Genomic DNA, 14,391 nt, shown 5'->3' with positions numbered 1-14,391 from the left:
AGCGCAAAACAACAACCCCGATCTGTTCTCAGCGGATGAACTGATGGAAATTTTCGTCAACATGTCCGGTGCTCTTCGTAAGTGCCGCAATAAGCCCGAACAGATCCAGGTGCTCGGTAAGTTCATCATCCAGTATGGCGTCTAAACCGCTAACTATCGTCACCTGGAATGCTTGCTCTGTAAGAGCAAAAGAGATTGAGCTTGCCGACTTTCTCCGCAAGCACAGCATCGACGTGGGCCTTCTAACCGAGACCCATCTAAAGTCCGGCGACAGCTTCTGGTTGCCTGACCACAACATTATCCGGCTTGATCGCACCAGCTCCAGGGGGGGTGGTGTTGCGGTCGTCGTCAAGAAAGGAATAAAATACCACACTCTGTCCCATATCCGCACCTCTATCATCGAGGCCCTTGGTGTGGAGGTGGAGTCGTCGACTGGATACGTCCAGTTCATCGCCGTCTACTGCCCTCGACAGTGTGCCGCCAGCAGTGGACTAGCGGCAAAATTTAAGAAGGACCTGTCCACCATCACCCGTACCGGTTCCCGCTTCGTTGTTGGAGGAGATCTGAATGCTCGTCATGAGGCATGGCGGAACTACCAGCAGAACCAGAACGGTCGTCTGCTGTTCGACCATTCGCAGCATGGGCTGTACTCCGTTTGGTTCTCGGACGAGCCAACATTCATCTCACCGGCAGGCAACCCATCGACGCTAGACCTGTTTCTTTCAAATACCGGCTTGTCCAAGCCGGTAGCCTTAAATGAACTCAGCTCCGACCATCAACCGGTGGTGGCTGAACTGGGATACAACGTAGCTGCTGCTCCAAGCCTGCGCAAGGACTACCATCGCGTAAACTGGGCCCAGTTTGGACGCGTGGTAGACAGGCACATCATCGACAACCCGCCGCTTGACTCCGTGGAGAACATCGACCGAGCGTTGGAAGTACTCCACCAAGCCATAACCGTGGCTGACGAGGCGTGCGTCCGACGAGTTCCAGTGAGGGGTAAGTTTATTGCCATTGATTCCCACACCCAACTCTTAATTCGCCTGAGAAATGTTCGTAGACGCCAGTTTCAGAGGACTGGAGATCTAGCGAGGAAACGTGAAATGGCCAATCTGAACAAGGAGATTGCTTCCAGAATGGTCTCACTCCGGAACGAAAGTTTCGGGCGGCTTGTCCAGAATCTGGACGACCGCTCCAGACCATTCTGGAAAGTTGCCAAGGTCTTAAAGACGCACCCTAAACCCATTCCGCCACTAAAAGATGAAAATGATGACGATCGGCTCATAATCACCCCTCAGGAGAAAGCAAATGCGATTGGTGAGCATATTGCCAAATCGCACTTGCTTGGCTCCAACATCCAAAGTCCGCTCGAAGTTCAGGTTGAGCAATGCGTACTCAACCTTGATTCCTCCCCTTGTGCCATCCCTCCGGAGGATAGAATCACAGTGGAACAGATTTGCTCAGCGCTGAAATGCACCAAAAACATGAAGGCCCCCGGGTTTGACGGAATATTCAACCTAGTGTTGAAAAATCTCAGCATGAAGGTTCACTCTCTGCTGGCTGCTGTCTTCAACAGATGCTTGGAACTGCACTACTTTCCAAGTATCTGGAAGATAGCGAAAATCATACCTATCCGCAAACCCGGGAAGGACCCAACGCTAGCTTCAAGCTACAGACCAATCAGCCTCCTTTCAGCGCTGAGCAAATTGTTCGAGAAACTCATTCTCAATTGTTTGCTCAAGTTTGTCGAGGAAAATAACATTCTCCTTCCGGAACAGTTTGGGTTCAGAAAGGGGCACTCCACCAATCACCAGCTAGTGCGGGTGATGAATAACATCCGAAGTAACAAAGCTGTATCCAAGTCCACAGCCATGGCATTGTTAGACGTTGAGAAAGCGTTTGATAATGTCTGGCACAATGGGCTTGTATACAAGCTTTGTAACTTCAACTTTCCATTACATCTGGTTAAAATCACCCGTAGCTACCTCCAGCAAAGGTCGTTTAAGGTATCGTTGAATGGTTGTCTTTCAGACACGTTTTCCATCCCAGCAGGAGTCCCGCAAGGCAGTCTGCTGGGACCCTCGCTTTACAGCATTTACACTTCCGACATTCCTCCCCTTGGAGACGGTTGCGTGTTTTTCCTGTTCGCAGATGATACCGCAATAGCCGTCAAAGGAAGGATGCCTCGCGAAATAACGAACAAACTTCAACGATGCCTTAACGCCTTTGCTGATTATGCCACCACGTGGAAAATCAAAATCAATGCTTCCAAAACACAAACAATCATGTTCCTCCATCGGCAATCACCCAAACTAAAACCGGCTCCCTCTTGTACTGTAATCATGGATGGCACAAGGGTTGAGTGGTCCGCCGAAGTAACCTATCTCGGGATGTTGTTTGACGAAAAGCTCCTATTCCGCTCGCATGTGGAGAAAACCGTAGTCAAGTGTTCCGCCTTGGTTAGGAGTCTGTATCCGCTGATTTGCCGCAGATCCCGCCTCTCAAGGGTGAACAAACTGGCCGTCTACAAACAAATCGTAGCACCTGCGATCCTCTACGCAGCTCCGGTGTGGGAATCATGTGCACAGACTCACAGGAACAAAATTCAGGTCGCTCAGAATAGAGTGCTGAGGATGGTTCTTGATCGTCCTTTCGACACTAGAATAACAAATTTACATGAAGAGGCAGGCATTGCCAAAATAGATTCCAAAATTAACGAAATTAAGACTAAATTTACACAAAAATGTAATTTATCAGAACATGCTTTGATAAGCAATTTGTATATAGTAGGTTAGGTGTACATAGTAGTTGTAGGTTAGTTGTAGTTGTAAATAGTAGTTATAAGTAGTCTCCTTTTTCCAATTCAAATCAAACCAATCCCACCAAGGTGGTCATACTTTAAAATAGGCCTGATAGGACTAGGAACTGTAAATAATAATTAAAATCTCAAATGTACCAAAGTTGAAAAGACGAATCTGTGTCACTTAACAAATTCATACATGTAAACCACACAATCACAAGAAATAAAGATCATTTAAATGCAAAAAAAAAAAAAAATGCTCGTTGAAGTCATTCTTGTAACGAATTTTGGAGGTGACGGACCACCAGCAGCAGCAGAAACAGCAGCAACAGAAACAGCAGCAGCAGAAACAGCAGCAGCAGCAGAAACAGCAGCAGCAGCAGCAGCAGCAGAAACAGCAGCAGCAGCAGCAATAGAAGCAGCCGCACCCGTGGGAGCTACATCGCTTATTCGTGTTGCCGTGGCCGAGGCTGGAAACCTCGGTCCGGTCACGACAATAAGCAGACGGCTTGCAAAAAGTTAATGAATATCATGTGTCAAATTAAATGTATAAGCGGTCACACATACCTTTTATGCATTCTTATATTACCTATGTGGTTTGTCTTATGGAATGTATAAGCACAAACGAAGTGACAGACGGAGCGGCTCGAAAACTTTGGTGACTAACCTGCTATTGCAATTTTTCAGTGTACCACATGGCAACACCACTACTACTGGATTGTACCACATGGCAACACTACTACTGGATTGAACTAGCATTTTCACCAAACATACTACACGGAGATGAAAAACTACCCAAAATTAAGTACTTTTCCCTCAATTCCGGGGTTCTGCCCAATAACCCAAATTTGAGTAAATCGCATATAGTAGTTTCCATTTAACACCAGCAAAAAAAAATACCTACTCTTAAGTATATTCTACCCAAAATTAAGTTTAATTCACGTAAATTTGAGAATATGCATTTTACTCAAAAGTAGCTTATTGGGCTGAACTATATCGTTGGGTCGAATCTCTTGTTCCTTTTTTGACAACAATAACGAGTGCAAGTGAGAGGCTGAAGTCAATATTAAGTAAAAAGAACTCAAATTTTGAGTAATATTTTTTCTCCGTGTAGAGTGTTTTGGTTCTATCTCTTTCACTCTACTCAAAACTGAAATGCATAAAAAATTACAAAATGATACGCACTCTTTGCACACTGTCAAAGAATCATTGTACACAAAATCAACTTTGTGCAAATGATGGTGGATGATGGCACAAGCTTCTAAGAAAATTCTATTACAGCGAACCACATTAATTTAATTGATTTCTTCGCCAGCTAGTCGTCTGTCACTTCGTTTGTGGTATAAGGCTCGGTATAAGCATAGAGGTAACTCTAAGACAAGTAGGTCCCGAACAAACGTGCTCAACTTTTTGGCTCACCTCTGGTACTATCTTCGGTCCCAAGCTTGTCGAATCACCCCTCGAAACAAAGGAAAAACCAATAACCCCTCATTTTATCTGTCAAACTTTCATAGCGAATCAAAACAAACATTGCGTAGTACTAGAATTTCGACTAGAATAGGGTACGTTAATCGTTTGCTTGGGACCAATAGGCTACTAAAGTGGTGAGCCAATTTAAAATCGTTAGTTTCGTATTGATTGTTGGTATAAGGCTGATGTTTTGGCAAAAATGTATAAGTGATAAAATATAGATAGATAGAACATAGATAAAATAATTGATTTTCGTTTCGTGTGGCGGCTTTCTTGAAAAAAAGGCTTGATGAAGATTCCGAAATTTTTCACGGTGATGTATACACACAAAATCGATGGTTAAAAATACTATATTGACGGTTTAAATAAAATACTCTCACCACTCCGGTGGCAGAAACGTCATTCACCAACAGTTTGCTTGAAGCCAAAGTTTTTGGTTCTTTGGCTCGATTATCTGCCAATCTAACACAGCTGATACAAACATTGAGAAATTATGCTCCGTCCACATAGATGTTTGATATGTCGCGCATCAAAATAATCGTGATAAATGTTCAACAAGCGCGTACACACACTTAGAATAGATCACAGAATTCTGTGAAAAAAAATTACCGAAATTGATCTGTAAACGAAAACTTTACAGATTTTTTTACTGTTTTCTACTATTTTTTTTCACAAACTCGCCGAAAGATCGGTGAAATCAAACAAGTTTACAAAAAATTTGTGATTGAAAAATCACCGAACTGTTTACCGAACGTTCTGCTGTTGAGATTTCGGTAAAATTTCACCGAAATTTGTGAAATATTCTAAGTGTGGCTCCTTCTTGGCAGAGAAATTTGTATGGTTATTTTGCTTAACGACGTGTTTAGGGTATCATCCAAACCATTTGTGAAATAGTTCGACCATTTGGATTTTCGTTCGAGTATACACGCTAACTTTTGCTTACTCACCAGGTGAGTCGATCGTACTCACTTTCGTCCGATGTATCGAGTTGTCAAAAATTGAGTAAACTAGAAATGTCAAACTGAGTAAAAGCCACTCAGTCAGCAAAATCCTGGACTTGGAAAAAATGCCAGTCATGTCCGAGGGAAAATGTTACTCAAAACCGGCTGAAATGCCTTCAGGTAAGTACGAATTGCTTAGGGAAACGGTGTTGAACCGTGTTTTGCTCCGGTAGAATGAATCCGAAGCAGGCAATTTCCATTTTCTTGAATGAAAATCAAAACAAAAACCCTCCCCGCAACTGAAAATACCGGCGAGTGGATTTGACTCAGTCTACGTGAGAACGTAGTTTACTCAAAAGTGAGTCAACATAAGGCTACTCAATTTTGAGTAGCCATACTTGCCGCTGAGATGAGTACCTTCGACTCAATTTTGAGTTAACCAGAATAAGCGTGTAGTTTTTTATCGAGGGGGACGACACATCTAAATCTCAATTTTAGATGTTCAAAAAATCTCACACTAGCAAATCAATCTTCGAAAACTCGTCTTGCATTTCTCGCATATATTTGCATCGCGCATCATCTTTTTGCAGGAAATATTCAGAATCGTCATCAATCTTCTTTCTATCTATTCAGCGTGCACGCAGCTAGCCACAGCAAAAGACAATCTTTCCTGCAGCGTAGATAGAGTCGTCCCCCTCGTTTTTTATTAGGGTTTGCAGAAACGAATTTCATTTAATTTTACTATGTTTCTATCAAAACTACTATGCCGCTTGAGCAAGCATAGCAGTCTTGACAGTATCGTAGTATATTTGTTTACATTGATAGTCGACTATTTTGAAATCATGGTAGATTAGAATGATTTTATTGAAACGAAATATGGAGAAGGCAAGTTCGGTGAGCGAAGCGAAGCGTTGGTGACAATGTTTGTAAAATAGAGTTTATTGTTGATGCTCATGTGGTAACAATTACGAAGGTCTCAAAATACGGAAAACGGAAAAGGTTTAGCTGCTGACTATGAGGTCGCAGTTTTGAATACATAAAGTGTGTCATAAAATCTAGGACACACACAAGGAAGTATGAATCTATATTGTTGGGTTTTGACACATGTTAGCCATGTGCCCATTATTGGATGCTACTTTACATGGGAATTAAGGAAGAGTACGGCTACTACAATACCACAGACAAACAGACATAACACATGGAATATTTCTCACTGTAAAATATCGTCGCTAAAACATTACCACCATCTGTTGAGTACACCGTGGTGGGCACTACGCTGAACAGATGGTGGTAGTGTGTAAACGTCAAACGCAAGGGAATTGACACAGGTGGCGGTACTACCAACTACGATACTTTTTAATTGACCGTTAAATGCTGGTTCGATGAACAACTTGCGAGTGATATGTCTGTTTGTCTGTGGATATACAGAAACTAAGACTTGCTCAAGTGCTCAAGTTATTGACGAAAGAGAAAATCGACGAAGAGAATAGATCGATGTTACTTAGGACCTAATGCAATGTTCAGCTTGAATTCCGTTCTAAACGCAGTATCACCATAGAGGTAACTCTAAGACTACTGGGTCCCGAAGAAAATCATTATTATTTTTGGCTCACTCAGTACCAGAACAACGGTCCCAAGCAGTCCCAAGCTATTTCACTCACCCCTGCATGTTCTGCATGAATCCACACACTCCTGATGTTATCTGTCAAACTTTCATAGCGAATCAAAACAAACATAGTGTAGTAATAGAATTTCAAATAGAATAGGGTACGTTAATCGTTTGCTTGGGACCAATAGGCTACTAAAGTGGTGAGCCAATTTAAAATCGTTAGTTTCGTATTGATTGTTGGTATCACCAACAATCAATACGAAACTAACGATTTTAAATTGGCTCACTACTTGACTAGCCTATTGGTCCCAAGCAAACGATTAACGTACCCCATTCTAGTCGAAATTCTAGTACTACACAATGTTTGTTTTGATTCGCTATGAAAGTTTGACAGATAAAATGAGGGGTTCGTGGATTTTCTTATGTTTCGAGGGGTGAATCGATTAGCTTGGGACCGAAGAGAGTACCAGAGCTGAGCCAAAAAGTTGAGCACGTTTCTTCGGGACCTTCTAGTCTTAGAGTTACCTCTATGGTATCACCAACAATCAATACGAAACTAACGATTTTAAATTGGTTCACCACTTTAGTAGCGAGTTTAGTAGCGTGTTGGTCCCAAGCAAACGATTAACGTACCCTATTCTAGTTGAAATTCTATTACTACACTATGTTTGTTTTGATTCGCTATGAAAGTTTGACAGATAACATCAGGGGTGTGTGGATTCATGCAGAACATGCAGGGGTGAGTGAAATAGCTTGGGACTGCTTGGGACCGTTGTTCTGGTACTGAGTGAGCCAAAAATAATAATGATTTTCTTCGGGATCCAGTGGTCTTAGAGTTACCTCTATGGTATCACTGTTTGCAGTATGGAATGCTAATGGTAGAGTGACGTCGTTACTTGAGTGCTCAGCAATGTACACAATATGTTTGCTTCTAACACCAGCAAGCTATAGTCGCTATATTCATACTCTGGCGGATGGAATTTTGGGAACCAATTGAGCTGTCAAATAGCGGAACCAATCACGACCACGGAAACCGTTTTCTCGTGATTCAAGGCTTGCCTACGCAAACTAACACCATATTTGGGTTAGGGAAAGATTCCCCTATCCGATGATGCCGGTAATTTGCGTTCGATTGTCGAAGAAAGAATAATCAACGTTTGGTTTATAAAAGTTGATAGAACCTTTTCAATTGGTTCCGCTTTTTGATAGATCTAAATTCTATCCGCCAGACTATGAATATAGCGACTATAGAGATTAGTGACGTTTAACGCACGCACACTAGCGGGAGCACCACCGTGTAAAGTTGTTTATTATTTTCCTCTGGCTAACCTCGGCAGCTCGGCATTTTATTTTGCTGGTTCTCAGTGAAAAACTTGCCGAGATTCAGCTAACAAACGGGAATTTTGCCGAGATCTCAGCTAACAAACATATTTTTTGCTGAATTTCCAGCAAAATAAAATGCCGAGCTGCTCGGTGGTGCCCATCTCGGCAAAAAAATCTAAGTGTGTACATGCATATGCTGCTTCCCCAGCACAGTCGTCAGAGAGTAGTAAGTAGACGAAACAAGTCAAAGTGGCATTCGCCTCCGATCCTCGTGCGTGCGAATAGGGAGGATGGAATTGCGTAATATTTTGCACACTCATCGCCATATTCAGAACCAAACGCAAATTCTTCGAGATAACCACCATCCGTCGTCTGGCTCGCCGGGGCGGTGTCTGACGTGTCTCCGGTCTGATCTACGAGGTGTGCTGAAGGTGTTCCTGAAGAATGAGATCCGTGATGCTGTCACCTACACTAAACACGCCAAGCGTAAGCGGCCATGGATGTCATCTACGTTTTGAAGTGACAGAGACGCACTCTGTTTGGTTTCGGAGGTTAAATCATCACCAACGGAAAACAAGATCGACGGGAAAATAAATCAAGGGCAAAAAAGAGAATCGATCAATGTAGATAGGACCTATTGAAAAGTGACGCGAGATATGTTTTCCGTACTAAGCTCCAATGCTACCGACGCCAGGGAGGCAGCTCCCACATCTGGACCCTACCAATCGACCCATCAACTCAACCGGGAACCAACGGCTTTACTTCCCGAAGGATGCCTTAGAACATGCCAGTGGCGCCGACTGAGAGGGGTGAGAGGTAATCACGCTAACCACCGACGCCGATATCTTTCAAGGTGATATCACGGCGAATGAGATCGACCCAAATTTGAGTTTAGTTATCTCAGAAATAAGAAATAAAATGCAGGAACTCAGCGATGAGTAAATTTGCCTCATGCTTTCCCTGGTTTTTCCAGGATTTTCCAGGGAAAAAATCCAGAATTTGAGAAAAGTAAAGATTGGATTCACTCAGTCTATTGGTACTCCCCCGAGACTGAATAAAATTTTCGTCAATATCCTCATTTTCTGGCAGATTTTTTAGGTTTTCCAAAGGAAACCATGAGACAAATTTACTCATCGCTGAGTGCCTGCACATTTGGCGATTATGAGAGAACTAAACTCTAATTTGTGTGGTTCTCATTCGTCGTGTACGCAAAAGGAAAAGAGCCACCCTAATAAAAAATAACCATACACGAACGATAACCCAAATCATTGAACTATTCCACAAATGGTTTGGATGATACCCAGAACACGTCGTTAAGCAAATTAACCATACAATTTTTATTAGGGCAGTGTCGCTACTTGATAGCAAACAACTCATAATGGAAGGAGTCTTTGTAGCTTTTATACAACTTGGTTGCACATCATTCTGCTTTAACCTGAAAAGACATAAAATAGAGCTGCTGTATGGCTTTAACTCATTTTCGCTTCGGACGGCGTGGTGAACAGCAATAGCAGATAACAGATAATTGATCTCGCTCTTCACATTTATTTCGTCCACTAGCGGTCCTACGTCAAGCTTTCATTCGTGCCCCTAGGCACAGACCCTTCATTTTTTTATAGAAATGGACAGCAAGTGATCCAATACTATGAACAATTTAATAAAATTTCACAAAAAAAACATTTTTAGTAACTCTAAATTAATATCTACAAAAAGGCGTAACTGATTTTTGTAGTTTACTATAGTGAAGTTAATTTCGCCCCTCGGTTTGTTTGCCACCAGCGAGGGCGAAACTGCATCCAGGTTTGAATTGTGGCCTAATTTTTTAATTTCCGTATTTTTGATGGTTTTCATGCGAATATTTTAGTGTTTTTTATATATAACATAGCCTCGTAGCCATAGCGTTTATAAAGGTGAAAAAAAAATCTCCCAGAGTACTGCACCAACGCATTTCTAGTTGTAGTTGCTAAAATGCATTATTCTAAAATGAATATTACAAGATTGCCCACAACTAAAATTAGCTTAAGATTGGAAACCCCAGAACCCGATTCAGTTATGTTATTTTCGCGGTTCCAAATTAAAGATCATTAATCGTGTCCATCAATCGTCGCAAACGGAAAACGAGTAGCTGCTGGGTCAATTCGCTGCTATCGACGAACAATAGGTCCAGCTGATTTTTGATAGATGAAACAAAGATAAAACCGAGCAAGAAGAAGCAATTTATTACTGAAAAGTACCCGCAGACAAGTGGCCTCCGTTTGATCTAGCATGTTCAGTTTCTATAATTTTTGCGCGTTCATTACCACTTGGAGATACAATTAAAACTTTGATGGCAGTGATTTCTTTTTTTTTTTGTTTTCACAACCATTCAAATGTTGCATTTAATTAAATTAAAGAAAACGAAAGAAATCCAAAATATAAAATTTCTGCAAAAGGACGCAATTGAAAACCGAAAAAAAAAGGCGCTCACAGTGAGGCCAAATTGACAGCTTGTAAAACAAAAGGGCGTAATCAAAATTGATGAATATAAAGGGCAAAATATAATTTTGAGGATTTTTAACACTAAAAACACAAAATAGAAATCTAAACTTCTATGAACTGATTTACAAGGGTCAACTCAAGTTGAACGGTGCAAATAATAGACCTGCACTGTTGTCCGGACCAGCACTGATTTAAAATAAATCCGTTTTTCACAGCTTGACATCATTGTTAGTTTCGCCCTTTTGAAATGTTGATGCCGAATATATACTATTTTAAGCGTTCAGAATGATGAGCGGATATCTGCAGTGATCGATTTTTGGTTCATTGAACTGTAATAATTCAAAGTGAAAATCGATCATCGCTGCTTTTATGATTCTGAACTCTTGATTTTTCATTTATTTACCGTTTTCAAGAGTGATTTTGGTCAGACAAACGAAAATGAAAGGAATCCAGTAAATTCATGAAGGCAAGTTGTGAACTACCAGACGCGTTTGTAATATGCTAATAAGTGACATTTATTATAAGCTATATTGAAAAGTATATTCTCCATGTTCCACATTAAAATACAACTTACAAATCAAGATCGTTCTTGCAAATAAGTGTATATTCCACGAAATATGCGTTCAAACTATAGTTGCTATTGCTAACTTCACACACTGCCTTCCGGGATGTCCTGTTGAGTGGATGGCTATTATCTTTAACTCGCTGGAAATTTCTTTCTGGAAAACACTTTTGTCCGATATTATATATACTGTGCTCAATAAGTCTGTCGCAGTTGTTGTTGTATTAACTAGATGGAGGCGATGTTAAGTCCTGCACAGTTGATTTTTGTTGTTTTGGCAAGAGAGGATACGGTCACGATTTGAGGTGCACTTATCTCTCCCTTGTTATGCTACGATTATAAGCTTATCATGAAACGCTTCTGATCTCTTTTAGTGTCTTTCAGTTTATCTCGTTAATGATGAGATAACACTTGGTAGTCAAACGAGTTGCCTTATACGAACTACTCGAGGAGGGTGGTGTCTTCACGTACTAGAATTTCTACAATTTCTTCTTCAACATTTTCTGGATCAGCCTCCAGCGTATCAGTATCGACATCTGTGAAAAAAAAACGAACGCGTTATGTAAACCTTGCAATATTGTACCGGAATATTTAACTTACTGTTTCGCAATTGCATACGACGATACTTTTGCTCCTCCCATTCGCTTACACGCTTGGTACGGAATTCCACGAACTGCTCGCGCAGCTTGGCACGCTTCTCCAACAGTTCCTTGGAGGCACGAGTCATACGGACACGATCCTTGCTCTCAAATTGTGCGTAGTACTTCTTTAGGTTCTTGCGTATTTCCTTCTGCTTCTCATCAACAAGCAGGGTAGGTGGTCGCGGACGCCATAGGAATAGAATGAAATTCTTCAGATTGACGCGCTTCAATATTCGACCTTGGAAGGACCAAATGTAGTAGCCGTGATCTTCCTTGACCTGAAAAAAAAACATTCATGTGTTTAGATCTGGTAGTAAATTTTTCTGAAAAACTGCCAAAATGGCCTTAGAAACATGTATGACCCTCAAAAATAATTGTAGTGGTAAAAGAGTACCAACCGCAAACGAATTTCAAAGGACAGTTTTAATCTCGGAGGTAAACTAAGGGAAAATCAAGATGGTTATATTTGATAATCTCTAATGGACTCTCCGGTATCGCTGAAATTAAATAAGATAAGCTAACTAACCTTTCCGGACGTTCCGGTCACCACGTATCGTCCAGTAGGGTCCCATTCAACCTCAGAGGCGCGATAATGATCACCACTTTTCATAATGGTAAAGTCGTTGGTATCAACGAACTCAAACGATCCCATCTGGAGGTTCGCCAATACAATAAACTGCCCCCGCGGGGACCAAAACAGGTGACTGCAAATTTTCTTGTCCATCTTCTTCAGCATCGTAGGTTCCTGTCCCCTTTTAGCCTCATAGAAGCTCACATTAGCGTTAGCTGGCTCACCGTGAATGATGGCAAATTTAGAACCCACAGGTTCCCATGCAAAAGCCAGAATAGTTTCCTTCACCTCTACCGAGTCCACGGGAATATCCTTCTCTCGCATATGGAAAATTTCAAAGTTGTAGAACATACCCAGGAACTTCACGTCGGCATCCTTCTTGTCCTTTTTGGATTTCGAATAACGATCGACCTTTACACACAGGTAATCTCCGGACTTTTGCCAATGAATCTTACAATCAGCTACGTTGAACAAGTTCTTATTACGAATTTCCGTTTTCCTAGGAATTTCCATCAGCGTCACACGAGCCGGAGCATCAAGATCTTCCGACATCCAGTAGGCAATAATATTATCAGTCGGAGACCAGCTAAAGTTGCGGATGCCTTGAACCTTAATCGACTTCTTATCCAGTAGGTAGAAAGTAGACGTTTCATAAACGTGAACAGCGTTATCACCCATTCGAGCCACATACTTATCGTCGTGGGACCAACGGAACATCGACATGTTGGAAGAGCCATCCGAGGAAAACGAACGCTTTTCTGTTCCGGTACGAATGTCCCAGATAATAATCTTTTGGCCATTTGGACCATACGTAACCAAATACTGTTCGCATGGAGAGAAGTCCACGTACTGGGTTCCGGGATGGGCAAACTTATTGATCTTAATAAAGTTAGAACCACCCCAAATGACAACACCCTGCTTGTGGAACGTCACAATGTACGTTCCTAGTGGAGACCACTTGACATAGGTTTCGGTAAATCGCTAAAAATAGAAGAGATATATTTTTAACCAAGCTTATAAAAGTATCTAATATATCATTATTACCTCACGAGTCAATAGTTCCACCGGCTCCGGTTGAGTGTTGTGCCAAAATTGAACCTGTACGGCACCCGGGGATGATTCAGCTATTACACAGAATTGATCTTGCGCATCCGGCTCGGTCATGAAATTGTAGAGATCATTTTGCATCTTGTACGGTTGCGGTTCCGGAGGGCTCCAATCCTTGGGAATGTCCGAGTATTTCTGGAAATCCGAAAACAGATTCACCAGCAACGTATGCGACTTATCCATTCGATAGTTGTTGAACGTTTTGACGGCTTCTTCGGCCATCTCCGGATTTTTGAATTCTACGAAGGCATAACCCCTGGTGTTTTCTTCCTCATCCTTGGGATAGTAGAAGTTTACGATCGAACCGGCATTCTTGAACAACTTCTCCAATACTCCTTGAAGTTTGGGAAAGCGAGCCGGTCCCACTACTGGAATATTATCCACGACAATAACATTCTCGACACCGTCGGATTCGCAAGGTTTTTGCTTCAGAAAATCACCAAGTAGCTCTGAAATAACACGGAAACATTAGTTTGACATGCTCCTAATACGTGGACACCTTCGCTTGCGTTCCCACTTTCTTGCGCTTGTAAGATGACAAGCCGCTAATAAGAGAAAGAAGAAACAACCGTAGCACGTATGGAAAGGCAACTTACCGTCATCGGCGACATCGTCAACAAAACCCTCCGGATCGTCGAAGTTGGGCTCCTCATCGAAGTCTTGATCGTCAGCCCCATCGCTATCGTAGTTCTCGCCTTTCTTTTTGGCCATTCTAGCACGGTTCGGAGGCTATTTCACAGGAAAATCTGCTAGACAGTACCAGTAGCAAAAATTTCACGAATTTTGACACCTCTTACACCGGAAAAGAATGAATTTGGTAATTGGGTGCGATAAGGTTGGCAGCATTGGATTCGGTTCGCGAAGCGCCGCCGCTTTGTTGTATGAAATA

At 41.9% G+C, this 14,391-nt stretch overlaps 1 protein-coding gene across 1 annotated transcript; it reads right to left on the bottom strand.

Annotated features, from left to right (window-relative positions):
* Nucleotides 1-11,111: 11,111 nt before the first annotated feature.
* eIF3b (eukaryotic translation initiation factor 3 subunit b) lies at nt 11,112-14,320 on the bottom strand. Its single transcript, XM_065218274.1, has 5 exons — nt 14,099-14,320; nt 13,440-13,951; nt 12,351-13,376; nt 11,784-12,102; nt 11,112-11,719 (listed from the first exon to the last, which is right to left on the bottom strand). Exons 1-5 carry the CDS (start codon nt 14,211-14,213, stop codon nt 11,625-11,627), a joined length of 2,067 nt encoding a protein of 688 aa, XP_065074346.1. The 5' UTR covers nt 14,214-14,320; the 3' UTR covers nt 11,112-11,624.
* Nucleotides 14,321-14,391: the final 71 nt, after the last annotated feature.

The sequence above is a fragment of the Ochlerotatus camptorhynchus genome, unplaced genomic scaffold (genome assembly GCF_037179485.1).
Source record: "Ochlerotatus camptorhynchus isolate MF236.1 unplaced genomic scaffold, CSIRO-AGI_Acam_v1.1 ptg000085l, whole genome shotgun sequence".
Taxonomy (NCBI): domain Eukaryota; kingdom Metazoa; phylum Arthropoda; class Insecta; order Diptera; family Culicidae; genus Ochlerotatus; species Ochlerotatus camptorhynchus.
This window is presented reverse-complemented; position numbering and strand designations above follow the sequence as displayed.